The 17,214-nt window shown below is 40.0% G+C and overlaps 1 protein-coding gene across 1 annotated transcript in view; it reads left to right on the forward strand.

The window, feature by feature from the left end:
- Window positions 1–17,214, forward strand: part of LOC137882138 (A disintegrin and metalloproteinase with thrombospondin motifs 7) — a 62,653-nt gene that overhangs the window by 25,054 nt on the left and 20,385 nt on the right. Inside the window, exons 9-18 of the mRNA XM_068724279.1 lie at window positions 1,964–2,108; window positions 8,527–8,619; window positions 8,980–9,125; window positions 9,654–9,823; window positions 9,925–10,058; window positions 11,388–11,508; window positions 11,693–11,937; window positions 12,346–12,481; window positions 14,615–14,741; window positions 16,710–16,923. Coding sequence (XP_068580380.1) covers window positions 1,964–2,108; window positions 8,527–8,619; window positions 8,980–9,125; window positions 9,654–9,823; window positions 9,925–10,058; window positions 11,388–11,508; window positions 11,693–11,937; window positions 12,346–12,481; window positions 14,615–14,741; window positions 16,710–16,923 — 1,531 coding nt within the window. The remainder of the gene's footprint in view (window positions 1–1,963; window positions 2,109–8,526; window positions 8,620–8,979; window positions 9,126–9,653; window positions 9,824–9,924; window positions 10,059–11,387; window positions 11,509–11,692; window positions 11,938–12,345; window positions 12,482–14,614; window positions 14,742–16,709; window positions 16,924–17,214) is intronic.

Here is a 17,214-nt window from a genome sequence, read left to right on the forward strand (position 1 = left end):
AGCAACTTGAGCAAGACTCCGGTGACACGCAATGACTGCCGGGCAGATTGTGCGCATGTACAGTCCTGCTACAGCCACAGATGCCAGATTTTACCCAGATTCATTTTCGTTTTTGTTAGTATTTGATTTATTCATTGCTATTGTGGTGTAAAGACAATTTCAACAAACATAACTAACGTGTTTTTGAAAAAAGATTACCCTCGTTTAAATCTAAATGATATAGATTTGAACAAAATACTCATTATTGTGACTGACAGAATTAAGTGTAATTGGCTATGGTAATGGGAAGCTATAATGAGACGCCTAACAAAGTATTAAGCGATGCCCTTTGCTGTACTCCCTCATCAGTGAGTCATATAAAAGTGATAATGACACTGCTTTTGTTCTCCCAAAGCTCATGTCAAAACCAGTTGAGCCGTCCGTGTTGTCACTGTCACTAAAACTATTTTCAGCTCAACTGTGCTGCTGCACTAATGGCTGCTTCACTATAGAGCCCAAGACATAAATCAGATGGTAGACTATTTATTAGTATTATTATTAATATTATTATTATTATTCATATTATTTCCCTTTTTTAATGTCAATTATGAACCAGATGTCATTTACGACGACACCCTGGCCGAAAAGGCAGCAAGTCGATAAAAGACAAAATAAAACGTAATGTACATTAATGTACTTTTGATTGAACTTGATTGCTTCTGCTGAAGTCAACAAAGGCCATTGATGTCCTGCGATCACGTCATCTTATTTGTGCGATCGGCCATGAAATGCATATGCAGTGAGGAGAGAGGCGAACCTCGCAAACGCTCTCACAAATAAAACAAACTGCAACTCCGGCCGGTTGCGTCCGCTTGATAAATACTGCGCGTGTGTTGAAGGCAGAATGTGACACAATCGGAGCCACTTATCGACTCTGAAGGAATATCCAACGCTTTATCTCACATTTTCTGTCGCATGCTTTGAATGACTGACTCTCAGTGGTTTACAAGAAATCGATACAAAAGAGTTAGATGCAGCTTGTGAGAACAATTCTATTTCATTCAGGTTGCTCAGCCGACAAACCCATTAATACAACCCTGTAATACCTGTAATTGATTTTCCTGGAAGAGTCCATTTTGATAATTATTATATGGTAATATTCAGAAAGCAGTACTCTCCCTTGAGATGATGTATTTAAAGACGCGCACACTTTGTGTCTTTGCATGATGTGGGAGGAGGCGAGGTTTTGACAGTTGTGCTCACAAACAAAAGCTGATTTAGACTTAAATATTTACAACAATAGTATTTATGCCACTGCACTGTGCCCAAATACTGTTAGCATTCAGTGTCAGTTTGTATCTGTAAGATCTGAAAATAGTTTTTTGAAAACATTGAAACCTTTTACTGTTTTCATTTAAAGTTCTTATTTTTATTTAGTTTTCCCTGCCGTAATTCTAGTCTTGTCTTAAGATAAGATCATGGTTGATTTTTTATTTATTTTTTTCCTTCATGAATATGCAGTGCTAGAGCTAAGCGTACACATATTTAGTACAAGGATTAGTGAAATACTTTGATGTAAAAGTGGTAGTTTAGAGGTCATTGCTGCAGTTCCCGGATATTATTTTGTCGTCGAACGCAACATGGTCAGCATCTCTCGGATTGTCGAAGAAGATTCTTTGTTTCTACTATTTATTGCAAGCAAACCCTGTTGCCTCTGCTGTAAACTCCAAGTCCATTACATTGAGGATATGGGATATTTCCTGGTGAGGACCTGCCCATCTCTAGGTGTGTGTGTGTGTGTGTGTGTGTGTGTGTGTGTGTGTGTGTGTGTGTGTGTGTGTGTGTGTGTGTGTGTGTGTGTGTGTGTGTGTGTGTGTGTGTGTGTGTGTGTGTGTGTGTGTGTAACGAATAAATTTTTGTGCTGTGCTTACCCGACTCTGTTTCTTCTCGTAATCATCCACCTCCCTCCTGCCATCCCTCACAGTCGCGGCTGGGGCTGGTGCCTTGATGATGCCCCGGTAAAGGATAAGAAGTCTCTGAACTCGGTGCTTCCTGGGGTTCTGTACAGCTCTGCCCATCAGTGTCGGCTGCAGTATGGATCTGGGTCCCTGCTCTGCGATGACATGGACGTAAGGCTCAAACGCATCAAAATAAATCCATACAAAGCCATGTGCAGTTTTATGGAAAGAATGGGCGTCTCTTGTGTTCGCATTCTTTCCTTTCTCGCTCTTGGCCTGTCTCGTTTTGTTTTCATGTCTCTCCCATGTCTAACAATGTCTGTTTGCTTCTGAATTGACCCGCTCCTCTACTTTTCAAGCGCTCATAGTCATAGAAATATGTTTTTCTCCATTCGTCCCTGATCCTATTGTGTTTTCAGTACAGTGTGTGCTGTTCGAATTGTACCATCTAATTATTGTATCACATTGTTCACAACAACAATAACTACAATAAGTACACCAGTTGTACTTATTATCAATACGTTGAACCTACTTGAACTTTTTTTAGTGGTCAGGGATTCTGATTGATTGAATATTGTATTTGAATGTTCAGCTCTAACATGTTTTTAGGAGAAATAAATATAACCCTAAAAGAAACAACACTGGCACTAAAAGCCCTGAGTGGTGTCTGTAGGTCCTCTTTTCGGGGTGCATACCAATAACTAATAACCTTCACCAATAAAGTAGAGCAGCATATTGTATATGTAACTTTGGAGGTGGGAATCAACATTTTTATCAGTCGCTCAAATATTGTCTTTTATAGATTATGGTGTGACAATGTCAAAGAGACTCACAAAAAACAACCTGCAACAATAAAAGGGAACCAACATATTGGTTAGTTGTCGTATTTCACTGGAAATAAAACGAATGAAATAATTTCAGTCATATTATTTTAATCAGGCATAAAATAAATGTAAATTATAGCCTGAAGGAGTAATCGGAGTTACTGAGAGAGTTATTGAGTTATCAACATTTTCAATATTCTTATATTATTTTATTATTAAATAGGAAATCAGGACACATGCCTGCAGTATAGGTCACTTCACTATCGTAATGAGTCTTTACATACGGCTTCTTCAATCTTCTGTGTGCACAACATGTGCTATATGGATTATGTAAAGGGAACACTGCAGGAAAGAGCAGTTTACCAGTACGAGTTTACCACCCACGGCTGCCATCTTTTTTTCGCAGGCTAATCAGACTGGGCTTTTGTGAGAGGGGGGCTTAAAGAGACGGGGTGCTTAAACTGAGCGGTTTTGTTTTTTTTACCAATAAAGCAGGTAAACATGTTCTAGTAGAAACCCAAAGTAAAAGTATGAACCAGAAAATGAGCATGATATGTCCCTTTTTTAAAATGTTCTGGGATTGAGGGCATCTTTTTTTTTTTTTTTTTTTATTCTTGATAGACAACAGGAACAGTGTCGGCAAACCTGCTGTGCAGCTTCCACAACCCTCTGCACTTTGCTGTTTCATGTGGGCATTATCAACACTTGCACACACCCGCTGGCAAGCTAGACAGTGAATTATGTCTCCAAGGTTTGAGCCTGTACAATAGTAACTGTACTGAAAGTTGTGAATCCAGACTGGGACCTACAGATCCTTCTTAATCAGTGTCAATAGATTTTAACAGCTTGTTACTTGTATGATGGTTCAATCCTCATTTTACCATCGTTTTACAAATTGTAGAGTTGACATTAAGTCACTCTGTGCTATTGTGCCATTAACAATTTGATAGAATGTTAATTTAGATGACACGTCAACAGCTGAGTGTAATCTTTCAAATGTCGATCTATTGGTAATGATCTCATCTCGGTGTCTCACCACTGAGACGTAACCTATCCTATTTTAAATAACCCAGACTAGACAAGGAGCTGTAATAGCACTGACCTTTTAGTTGTAACACTGTGTCTCAGGCCGCATTAAGTCTGAAGGAAGCATTGGATTAAAAGACCCCAAGGGAATATGCATTTCTACAGGTACTAGTGAAAAAGTAATACCATTTAAAAAAAGTCCAGTTTCAGTAGAACATCAATGAGTTTAAGGCTTAAGTTTCAAACTCAGGAGTTTTAAAGTGAGTAACTCCGGCTTAACACCAGACATGGTGGTCAAAAGTCACAACTTTAGGATATTTGTAAATGCTAAAATGTAGGTTCCTTTGGCCTTGCTTGACAAATCAAAAAGAACAAGGCAGATTAATGACCACAGTTGATAGCCAGCATCATTTTTGCTTTGCTTCATACTGTTCCTCAGTCTTCGACAGACTTGAATGTGTTCTTCCATCTTTTCGTCTTGATTATAAATAGCACATTTCAACAACTACGATTCGATAACATCACTGACTGAAGATTACAGATTAAGATAAAATAAGTTAAGGTAAAATATTAAAATCCTTTATTAGTCCCACAGCGGGGAAATTTGCAGGATTACAGCAGCAAAGTAGACAGTGCAGCAAGAGATATCAGTAAAAGAATAAAAACAAGAGAATAAAAGCAAAACAAGTATATTACCTTAGAAAATAACATATTGATCGTTGTTGTTTTTTTTGCAATAGAATCCTTTTGGATAAAACACTCTACAGGTTATGCTTTAAAAGAAGTAGTTTGCATGACGTGTTGTTTGACCTCGTTGAGTGTTTATAGTTGTTCTGAACAGCCACACTCAAAGGCCGACTGGAAAACCAACCGTCAAAGAGAGAAAGGAGACGCGACATCGTTTGAATATGGGGACAGCGTGGGCACCTTTTCAGAAGGTCACTCCTGGGAGACATTCATAGTGTTGTACTTTGTTGATCACATGGAAATGGAAATTGTTGGGTCAAGAAGGAAGAAAAAGAGATTTTTAATGAAAAGTCAGTTGTGTAATATGGTCAGACACGTCGCCTTCTATATGAGAAAGCTGTTGAGGGAGGAGGTTTCAGAAGCTATTCAACCGTCTAACAAGCAGGTCAGATGGAGCACACTGGAGCCTTAAGGGCCATGCTGGTTTCATTGTATGTTCTGTACAGAACTGCCATGATTTTTTTTTTGCACGGGAAGCTCCCCTCTCTGCATTCATCAATCCAAGATTTACGACGTGAGCTGGATTTTAAACTCGCTACGCAAGCGAAATGCACATCTTACCGCGTTGCTGGTCATGGTAACATGTGGCATGAGGAAATTAGAGTGACCGGTTGAGATTTTGGGAAGGTTAACAAGCCGATGGGGAACGAGGCATGAAGCAGTCTCATTATTCAAACTCACGGCTGAAGAATCTAATAGACTTGACGTGATTGAAGTACAGTAACGATTTTTGACACAGGGTTTACATACATTGACCAATTAAGAGTCTTTCCTGCGCTATGTGTGTGTTTGAGGAGATGTATTGCAGATTTTATATAAATCTTGTCTGCCATTAAAGCTGTCCGTCTTAAAGCTTTGTAAGACTCCTGTGTATTATGGCCGGAAGCAGATCTGAATGATTTATATGCTGCTCATCCGGCCAGAGCAGCAGTAATGGCAAAAGGATGGACGGACGGAGACCACACACACACACACACACACACACACACACACACACACACACACACACACACACACGTGTACATTTTTCCTCAAAGTAACAACCTAGTGTGCAGTTTTTACAAGCACCTCCCAGGATAGAAAAACAACTGTGGATGCTTACAAATGTCAACACCATTCAAGCAAAATCCAATCCAGTAACAAATTGCCAGTCACTTTCTGGAGTTAAAATTTGAGCGGCGCCTGTTTCTTTTTATAGTATTTAAGGTGCCTAGCAGTCGAGTTGACATTCAGTGTGTCTGTCCTAAATGTAAGATGTGTATCCTTTCGCTTGAAGGTGCGCTATAAGAGATTGGGAGCATCCGCATTGGCTAGCCGTCTTCTTCCTTCATGAAACCGGAAGGACATAATACAATAATTTGATTGACAACAACCGCTTCTTTTACCTTCATGTTTCATGCATTTGGCGGGAATGTGTACCTCATCAACCGCGTTGGTAGTGCACGTAAATGTGAGTCATCATGTGCATGCTAGCGCTGCATGAATTACAAAATGGTGCCAGGAGTGAACAAAATCTCCATGAACACAACATTCAGCATAAACAAAGGGATACTTTATGTAGAATTATAGATTTTCATGTTGACAAATATAGAAGGATTTCAACGGTAAGAATAGTTTTAGGCTGTACGCAGACGTACTGTAACAGACGTCACGATCTACAGCAGGTTGTTTAAGTTAAAGAGATGTGTGTGCTTACATACAGTAAGCTATTACCAACCAATTTCTACCAATAATATAATGACGTCCATCTATCAATCAATCTGCAACAAGGGAGGTGTGCGTGGAGCCACAGTCCTCTGTAGCTCCTAATGGTGCAGCACTCAAAGCCCGCCCACTTTTTAGCGGTCGGATCGAATGTGAACAATTTGGATTTAAATCCTTCCTATAACTGAACGCCGCTCAAATAATCCGTTTCACATACGTCACAGTACACAAGCTTAAAACTCTCTAACTTCAGTTTCACTTTGGATTTAAATGCAAAACAAAGCAAACGCATTTGTTAACGAATGAACAGGACATGTTTAAGATGGATTCCCATTAAAAGATCTTTTATTTGAAACAAATATCATTAAATATAATCCATGACCAGAGTGCAGAGTTCTGTCCCTCTCCCTTGATTCTGAAGTCATCCATTCATTCCACACATTCATAATCTTCAAGTGAATATCAGTCTTAGCTTTTAACAAGCTTTACTTTAGCATCTATCACACGGAGCACAAGCCGGAGTTCAGGGATTGGTAACGCTCACTTTAATGATGATTGGGTCCGTATTAACAGCTCCTGGCTCCCTCACACAGTGCTGCCCAAACGTCGCTGTCTCTGCTGCAGCTTGGTGAAATGGATGTGACGGGTTTGAAGTGTGCAGGAAACTCAAAAGACCCAAAATGGTTTCTGCACTAGAATGCAATATTACATTACATTACGGTTATTTATCAGACTCTTTTATCCAAAGCGACTTACAACTCAGTATCTATCTACACACAGTAGACGCAGCTACGGGAGACATTTTGGGGTTAAGTGTCTTGCTCAAGGACACATTGACACGAGACTAGTAGAGCAGGAGATCGAACCGCCGACCCTCTGATTGAAAGACAGCCCTGCTCTCCACTTAGCCACGGTCACCCTTGTACAAACGAAAATGTGTACTTTTGCATTGAATTGTATTCCACTTATCCTTTTGTTTCGCTTTTTCATTGAGTTTGTCATTTCTTATCTTGAACTTTTTTTAATTCGTGGTGTCACCATAGAAATAACGCATTTTCTTTTGCGGATACTGAACAGAAATGATAGAGAACAACATGTCTCTCTGTCCTTGCAGCACGCACTTGTTTGTCAAAGACTTTAGTTGTGAATTCTGGCCTTGAATAACGTGCTTTTATCCAAAGCGACTTACAATTCAGGTTCTATCATATTCATACACCGTAGGCACAGCTACGGGAGCAATGTTGGGGTTAAGTGTCTTGCTCAAGTAAACATCGACATGCGACTGCCGGAGCCGGGGATCGAACGGCCGCTCCTCTGACCCACAATCGCTCGAACACAAGGCTACATTGACAATAGCTTTGTAGTACAGCTTCCTGGATGCGCTGTACGCGCAAAACAGTGTTATGTCTTGATTGTTTTGTGTCCTTGGTTAAAGGGATTGTTGAAGTTGCTCGATACTTAGTTGGTTTGGGGATTTGGAAGAGTTTCTCTTGAGACGCAGCCAGAGGAGGAAGTCATGATTTATCCCCTGACCTGGGAGAATCTGATCCAAATTGTGAGCTCAACTGTTTTTGTTTATTTAAAAAAAAAAAAAAAATGTCCTATGGATTCAGATGATCACCTGTCCGTTTCTTTTGGATGTGTAATCTCTACATTGAGAATCGACACTGTCTTTCCCGGCCTTTATCTTTGTGTTGTCAGTCAGAAGATAGTTGGAGATTATTCATTGGAAAATAAGATAAATATTTCTCACAGATCACTGGAACTTGTTGCATTCTGAAAGTTCAAATCTCACAAAACATCCTAATCTTCAGTTTGACGCTTTGGGCCAAATGCAAACACATTCAACACAAATGTCAAGCAACAGCAACAAGAATGGGCTCAGATAATTGGAGCAATCAGCCAAGGAACTTCTTAACAAACAGTACATTTCACCTTTTGGTGTTATCAGTCTTCACACGAAGATTTTACCTCTGTGGGAAATAACTGCTTCTTATTGGTCTTTTGATTCATTCTTGTCGCGGATACAGGACAGACTGTTGTCCGTAAAAGTTATTTTTATATATTTTTAATGGGCTTTTCACAGTGGCAGCTAAATTAAATAAATGCAAATATACAAAACCCAATTGAAAGAGAAAAAACATCTTCAACACATCTGCAAATCCAGATTGATTGCATTCATACAAAATCTGCGTTTTAAACATTCTTTTGTTTACTATTAATTCATCATAATTACATAAGCAGACATGCTGTTGTACTAAGACACAAATCCCTCTCTGCTTTCCCAGAATGTATGCAGCACTCTGTGGTGCACTGTGGGAACAACCTGCCACTCAAAGCTGGACGGGGCTGTGGATGGGACCAGCTGTGGAGAGGACAAGGTGAGTCTTTCATTTCATGAGCATATAAAAGGAATGAGACATGCATTGTGAAAATGTGTTGTGGACAACCATCAGTGTTCAGTCTCTGAAGGGAAGGGGCTTTATCATGGGAGTCTTTCCTATTTGCAGTGTTTTATTTGTTGACTGAGAGAACTAAGAATTTCATTGCCATCAACAATATCGTCTCAGCTCTCGTGAAAAGTGCAGAGAAAATCTACATGTAGTGATATTTAGCAATACGTACTAATGTATCAGAATAGAGTACAAACTGTTCTGTCAGTATTTCAGACAACATGGTAAATTCAAGAGAAGATGAAGCTCACAGTTTGTGTAAATGTATTTATTTATTTTTTTTACTAGTGGTGTTTCAGTGGAGAGTGTGTGGCGGTTGGATATCAGCCAGAGAGTGTAAATGGTGGCTGGGCATCGTGGAGCGAGTGGTCGGCCTGTTCGAGGACGTGTGGGGTCGGAGTCCAGAGCGCCCAAAGAGAATGTGATAACCCAGTGTAAGTTTTACTCTTCAGCCAAAAATACTTTCTTGTTTTTAACTATTGTGTTACAGCTAAATTAGTATTGCAATCCTTTTTCTGTGAGGCTTATTCATGAGCAAATATGAATCCTTTTAATATTCGATGTGCAGTTTAAACACAGAGCCATTGGTAAAAGGCTGTTTAACTGTACTTAGACTTTCAGGCTTTAATGTGTAATGCAGTCTCTTTATAAGAACATGGAGAGATGAAGCTTTTTTGGGCAATACGTGGTCAGATAATGATTGACATATGGATAATGAAAGGAGCATCGGGCAGTAACTTAATTCACACATTTCATCTATCTCTAGACTGCCAGTGGGAGACGGTAGAAGGTATTGTGTCATCTATAAACAATAAGGATGATGTTATAGAGAGATATCACAGAGCCTTTTTATTACTTATTACAGATCTAAAACGTCTCCTCTTCACTCCACCATATCACAAATGTTTCAAAGTAATAGTCAGTGAGCAGAACTGAAATACTGTCTTTTGACGATCCAACAGTCCTAAGTACAGAGGGAAGTATTGTTTGGGAGAGAGACAGAGGTATAAGATCTGCAACACCACACCGTGTCCTCATGAGCTGCCCACCTTCAGAGACATCCAGTGTGCTCACTTCAACACCGTGCCGTACAAGGGCCGCTTCTACAAGTGGGAAGCAGTCATCAACAGAGGTGAGCGGAACAAACTTCATTCAGGCAAAGTCAAAACGGCACCTCTTGGTTGTTGTGCAGTACTCATCACAACTTTGTGTCTCTCCGAAAACTCTTTCCAGTCAGCCCTTGTGAGCTGCACTGCCGTCCACTGGATGAACATTTTTCGGACAAGATGCAGGAGGTCGTCGCTGATGGGACGCCGTGCTACCAAGGCAACAAAAGCAGAGATGTGTGCGTGAATGGCATCTGTAAGGTATCAACACTGTTCCTACCATTCCACATATTCTTTCACAAATATGCTTCGTCGTCTCCTCTTCAGCGTTTGACAACAGTCACCTGATTATTCCATCCTTGTGTTTGTCATTCATTCCCGTGTTTCTGCTTCGTTAGTCATGCAGTACGTTTAGTTCGTTTCCTCTGCAAGACAGTGTTGCACATTTGACATTCTGCATGAAAATGAGCTTGTTGATAGAAAGACATTGTGGCTGTTATCTCACTGCTCTTGCCTATCACCGGGGGGCCAAAATGCCAGTCACTGATAGAGACGTTGTTTTGATACTGAGTGGACAGCAATTACAGACTTTGTGGCTCTGATTTCATGACATTTTGTGACATTTATGTCAGGAAGCAACATGTCTTCCACCGTGAAGTGACAAAAACTACTGTTCAATAAATGTTCATTCACCTGAGGCAGGCTCCAAAAGCAAGTCCATAGACCTTTATGTTGAAATGTCCGACTTTACTGCGGAAGTAAACATGTTTACAGCCTGGTATAAAAATCTCTATAGCTAAATTTCCCCTTTCTTGACAACTGTACCGAGGGTGAATTTATATATTTCTCACCCGTTTAAATTGTACTAAGGTTTAAAGTCACTAAGGGCGTGGCCACTTTGAGTGACAGGAGTGTGCTGTCTTAGGTCGATAGATGCTAACCGACAATCTCTTTGCCCATTTTTAGATTAGCTGAGAGTCTACGGTTCCCCCTTTAGGTTAGCACTGTTAGCACAGTCAGCCCTGTTGCTGTTGTTTGCACTGTTTGAGCCGTGAGCACTGTTAGCTGCAAGCCGCCGGTTCAGCCGTCGACCATGTTGAGAGCCTCTCAATCATAGATATGCTCTGAATTTGTAATTAGACATTTTTATATTTATAGGCCAAAGACAAAAGTAAAAAAATAAACTATTATAGTGTAGTTTTAGTTGTCCAGTCTTCAATCACGTGCAGCATGTTCTCATCCTATACTTTGAATTATGATCTCGTAGGACTAACCTACATATTGTTCCTTTAACTCGGTACAGGTTGTGACAATAATTATAAAGCAGCAAGAAACAATATTAAGGATTACTTGGATCTTCACTTACATCTCCTGTCTTATGTAAACAAGTCGGGGGCAGATGAGGAAAAGTGAGGCAGGGTTGTGTTCTGTCCACGAATGAACAGATCCTGTTGGGCTTATCAAGTCTTTAATATTCAGTCCTCTAATTGCAACATTATCTAATTTTACCTTTGTTGTGTATTCACTTTAAAGTTTGTTCTAGACAATGCATTGTGGAGTTCATTTCGATGCATATGTGTTTATGTGTAGAATTTAGGCTGTGACTATGTGATCGACTCCCGTGCCGTCGAGGATCGCTGTGGAGTGTGTCATGGTAACGGCTCCACCTGTACAACTGTGAGGAGAACATTTGAGGAGACTGAAGGACTTGGTATGTTTCTTAATAACTGTGTTTTAGCAATAGACCACTTTGTGGAAGATATTTTGACATGGATGACAATTTAAAACAAAACTCCTTTTGGTAAAAGCCTAAAACTCTCCAAGGTGGCATTTTTCTCCTCCATCTTCTCCGCTATTTGTTAACTTCGTCTTTTTGAAAATGTAATGCCCTTTAGGCTACGTAGACATTGGACTGATCCCAGAGGCAGCCTGGGACATCCGCATCGAGGAAGTGGCTGAAGCTGAGAATTTCTTGGCGCTACGAAGTGACAACCCCAACAAGTATTTTCTGAATGGTGGCTGGACGATTCAGTGGAATGGAGAGTACAAGGCAGCCGGGACAATATTCACCTACAAGAGGACGGGACACCTGGAGAACCTGACGTCTCCTGGGCCCACCATGGAGCCACTGTGGATTCAGGTCGGATTAACGTCTAAATTGAATGTTTTGCGTTCACAGTACTAAGACCAGAAAGCCAAACCTAATTTTTTGTTTGTGAAGTCGTCCCTTAGTTCCTGGGAATATTTTGTCAATAAGGGCTGGATGTTTTCTGTATGTGGGCCAAAATAATTGTTTATGTCTCCATGCCGACGACAGCCGTGGTCGCTGTTGTCCGTACGTCCGTGTCATTCTTGAGAATATGATATCTCAGAAAAGCCTTCTGGGAATTTCTTAAATTTTGGCACAAATCTGTTCTTGGCCATAACTCAAGAATTCATATGCTATTTATGACAATTTCACATGATGAAGTGATGACATTTTAGACACCATTTTGGTGGCAATTCTAGTTGGTTTTTAATCTGTTTGATATTGTCTTGTATGTTTCAGCTTCTCTTTCAGGAGAGCAATCCAGGAGTTCGGTACGAGTACACAATTAGTCGAAATGTGGACAACAACACCTCTGCGTCCGTTTTCTTCTGGAAATACGGTTCATGGACTGAATGCAGTGTGACCTGTGGAACAGGTAAGAGAACCAACTTGATTTTTTGCTATCGAGAGGTTTGTATTTAGAGAGGCAGAGAGAGCGAGAGAGAGGCTGGTAAATGTTTCGCTCCGAGTTCTGAATGCGCGGGAAGAGAGGTTCAACAGGAAAGAAGTTTCACCAAAATGAGATGACAGAACATCTGAGGACTAAGTGTCTCCGTAAAGAAAAAGAACGTAAAAGATCTCTCACATGTCCTCTATGACTGCTTTAAGCTGCTGCCATCGGGAAATGTGTTTCAGATCTCTTGTATGTAAAACAAATAGAAGGAAGTTTGGTTTTATTACAGGAGCCATTAGACTTGTGAACATCCACAGTATGAGATATGGCCAGTTTACCTTGTATACAAACCAATAAATGCAGTTGCACTTTGACCTTTCACATTTTTTCTATACATAATATGTCGTAATATGCCTGTTGTGGTGTTGATACTGTCTGCCAGCTTTGGACCTGCCACTGCTATTAATCCTTGTGTATGCGTTTCTAACATATTCTAACATAAGACAGCGATACATTCACTGTGTGTGGATGTATCACTGTATCGGTTTGCACACTCGCTTGCCTTGGATTGCACATCAAGGGACGAATAAAGTATTTTGAATTTAATTGAATGTCGGCAAGAGCAAATCATGGTCTAGAACATGATCATATAATTATGCTAAATGGCAATTTTATTTTGGGGAACTCCGACTAATTTGAGCTCTACTTCTTGGGGGCGCGCATGTTCTCATGGCGTTTATGGTCACCAGTAAAAAGAAGAATCTGCTGGCGTTCATCCTATTTGTGAGGGTTCGCCACATCGAAAACGTTCAGCTATTTTACATTCTCTAACCAGGCAGGTCAAACCCTTTATGTTTTAATTGTATACTCGGTATACAAAGCTTGACATACAACTATTCACAGAAATATTATTACATAGTATTTATCTTTTTCCATTACTTTTTATGGAAACGTTATGAGTTTACAAAGAAAATAAATCATTGGCAGCTGACCTTAAACATACGTTGGTTACATTCTGATCTCTCTTTTTGTGAACAGCTTCATATGCAATTCTAGTATTGCTCAAACATGTGCATTTTATTAATATGCAAGTTAAGATTAGATAAAGGTATTGTACAAACTCTACTGAGCAGAACAAAAGATGTGTCCGTTATAAAGATTAAAGAAGCTTATACAAGTCAGCACTAGATGTATTTAATTTGTGCGTCCTACAAGTCTGTGCGAAGCTATTTATCAACGTGGGAGGATTTGTTTTTCGCCGACCTACCAGAAGAGCTTCTGGTTTTAACCTGTGTGATGGGCCTTGAAGATCAATTAGGTGCTTCACAGTGTGTGGGACGAATAAAGGATTTGAAAGCTTTTCCCATATGTTCAGCAAAATTCAGCACATCAAGCGACAATACTTGTCCTCGTTCTGTGTGGCGGGAACAGGTTTTACCCACATTTAAAATGCATTAGACCAATATATCCACCACAGTGTGAGATCACAGAACATTATTCATTCAAGTGGATGTTGAATTTAGAAGATAAGGGCAATGTCATCGACATGGCTTACGGTTTTTTGTTATTTCTTTTTTAGTTGCAATCAGCAGCTCTATAGCTGTCAGTCAGTCTATCCACAAAAGTTTCCCTACACGTTGGCGCCCACAGTTTCCGTCCTAATAAGCTGACATTTGGCATAGAGTTCAAGTTTGTGGGTGTGAACGTGTGTTTCTGTTCATGGTAATTGGCAAAATGGGGTCGGTGGTTAGAGCTGGTAGTCCTTAATCACAAGGTTGGCGGTTTGAACCCCCAGCCGCTACTGTGAATCCATGCTTGTTTCTTTCCGTCTCCATTTGGGCTTCAATCTGACGACGCTGTCTCATCCTTCAAGAGGTGTCTTTGAAGATTTAAATTGAATCGAGCAGAGGTGAGAGGTGTCTCCTGCTCTGACGGGGTGGAAATAGTGATGATGGAAAAAGGTATTACGGCTTTAGAAGACCAGTCCTTTTAATGCACTGCTTTGTGCAACGCTGTCTGGAGAGGAGATTGATTTGTGATGTTGAATAGCCAAAATGTGTTTGTGCATGTATGCCTAGTCACAAAAGTTTATCTCCCCTCCCTCTGGTATTCCAGGTGTTCAGAGGCAGATTGTTCACTGTGTGGAAAGGACAACTGGGATAGTGGAGGAGCACTTCTGTGACCCTTTAACCCGGCCTGACGATAACCAAACCAGCTGTAACAAGGATCCATGTCCAGCCATGTGAGTTTACCCTCTGGACATTGTATACAAAATGACACCAGCAGTGTTCACAGACGCACAAATTCAGAGAGAAGACACTTGTTTGCAGGAGCTTTGTGGTGTGCATGGGAGAAAATAATCCAAGCTACCAAAGCCAAAGTTGCTGCTTGAGTCCCACGTTTAGTATTTTTGTACAGCGGAAATAAATGCCATTGGATATTATGATTTGGTGATTGGAACAGAATAATGTAAAAGAAACTGTATCTCCAATAATCGTGTCCATGTGAAAGCTGTTTTGATAACAAAGATTACATACGTTGTTGTTTCTGTCAACTTGGGCTTCACATGAACAGTTTAACTCGCCTTTCTGCTTCCCCTTGATTGCTCCAAATGTCAGATACATGGAAGGCCAGGTGCCATTGTGCAACTTTAATCATATCTTAACACAGCATACAACGATCAAAATGTAAAAGTTCAGTCTTCAAAAGGGGCTTGTCATTGCAAGATTGGCAAAAAAAAATGTATGACAATGTACATCACAGTGTAGTGAGATTTTCACAGTGGTAACGTTGAGTAAAATGTAAATGTGTGCAGATATCTGCCAAATGTATTTAAAATAATTTGATTAAATGATGTAGCCTTTCAAAGTGCACATCGCTCAGAGAGTGTGTGTATGTATGTATGTATGTATGTATGTATGTATGTATGTATGTGTGTATATATATATATATATATATATATATATATATATATATATATATATACACATACACACACACTCTGAGCGATGTGCACTTTGAAAGGCTACATCATACACACAACATCTAAACTAGTATATAGATGTTTGGGGTCTTGTCTGTGATTGGTCATCTGTGGTTTACAATAACTGGAATGATGTAGATCAAGCTTCATGTGATCAGATTATTCTTACTGCCTCCCCCAAACTACTGTCCTGTTGAGACAGACAGGACAAACAGAGGAACAAAGTTATACAACAAGAGTGTGTGTGTGTGTATATATATATATATATATATATATATATATATATATATATATATATATATATATATATATATATATATATATATATATATATATATATATAGACTAGAGTGTGCTTGAAAACATGAGGAGAAACAACAGGGGAAATAATGTAGTGTCTGGACACAGCTGGCAGGTTTCACTGAGAATCACCACTCACAGTTTCCCTCCCACACATTTTATGGGACCAAACCGCAGCTTGTTAACAATTGGCAACATCAGCAACGAAACGACTCGATTATTTCTTTTCTTCTAATGGATCAGCAGTACCCAGTTCCTTTGCTACAGATGATGTAGGAGCCATCCACCACTGATTCTGTGGACGTTACAATTACAATAAAGGACAACATTTGTGTTGAAAGTTCTCTGCATGATGAAGGGCATAGACATTAAGCAGTGATGGATAAACTGTCACTGATTAAACCCTATGTTTCTATTACCGTCTTACAAAGCAAGCAATGTAATCTTTTTAGCTTTTTGGCTTTTTGCTTTTAATAATGTAGTTGAAGTAGCTCAAATTGTGTGATAGCGATTGAAAGTTTTGACAAGCAGAAATCTCACCATTGAAATTAAGCAAGACGTGAAACATAATCTGCTCCTCGTGCTCTTAAAACAAAACACACACCAAGCTTCCCAAGCAAGTACAGGGAAATGTGGATTCCCCTTTTTATTTGGACTTCAGTATTGTTTTTTTGACACACAAAAAACAATAAAACAATATGGACGTTGCGTGCTTGATGGTGACAAAATTGAACTCACTGAACTGGCAGCACAGCTGTAAAATATTGTCATTTTTATTCACAAGTGTGCCATTAAATTGTAAATATTTGCTGTGTGTGTGTGTGTGTGTGTGTGTGTGTGTGTGTGTGTGTGTGTGTGTGTGTGTGTGTGTGTGTGTGTGTGTGTGTGTGTGTGTGTGTGTGTGTGTGTGTGTGTGTGTGTGTGTAGATGGTGGGTTGGAGAGTGGCAGAAATGCTCGGCGAGCTGTGGGAGCTTGGGCCTGACTAAAAGGACAGTGCTCTGCATCCAGGCAGTAAGTGCTGAGGCGCAGGAAGCCCTGCAGCCCAGTGAATGTGAACACATACCCAAACCTGAGTCCCTATCCTCCTGCAACACGCACCTCCCCTGTCCAGCAGACTGGACCACGGGCAGCTGGTCAAAGGTGAGTCTGAAATGGAGTATGGGGGTTCTGGCGTCTCTGCAACCGTGCTGCTTCAAAGTGTCATGAATGTGCAAATTGTTGTACATGAATTCTTACAGATACTTTAATATTTTCTGATAAGGTCTTTCTGTGAAAGATGATGTTAGATTATTTGGTGATCTTGGAGAAAGTGGTTCATGCTGTGATTGTACTTTTTTCTAGCATTTACAAGATGTACTTTATATTGTAGATACACCCACAATTTTTAAAGAACATTTTCTTAGTAAAATCTTGGCCTAGTCGTGATCTGAT

Source organism: Cebidichthys violaceus, unplaced genomic scaffold, assembly GCF_023349555.1.
Source record: "Cebidichthys violaceus isolate CVI_PGR_0920_01 unplaced genomic scaffold, fCebVio1.0.p SCAF_30, whole genome shotgun sequence".
Lineage (NCBI taxonomy): Eukaryota > Metazoa > Chordata > Actinopteri > Perciformes > Stichaeidae > Cebidichthys > Cebidichthys violaceus.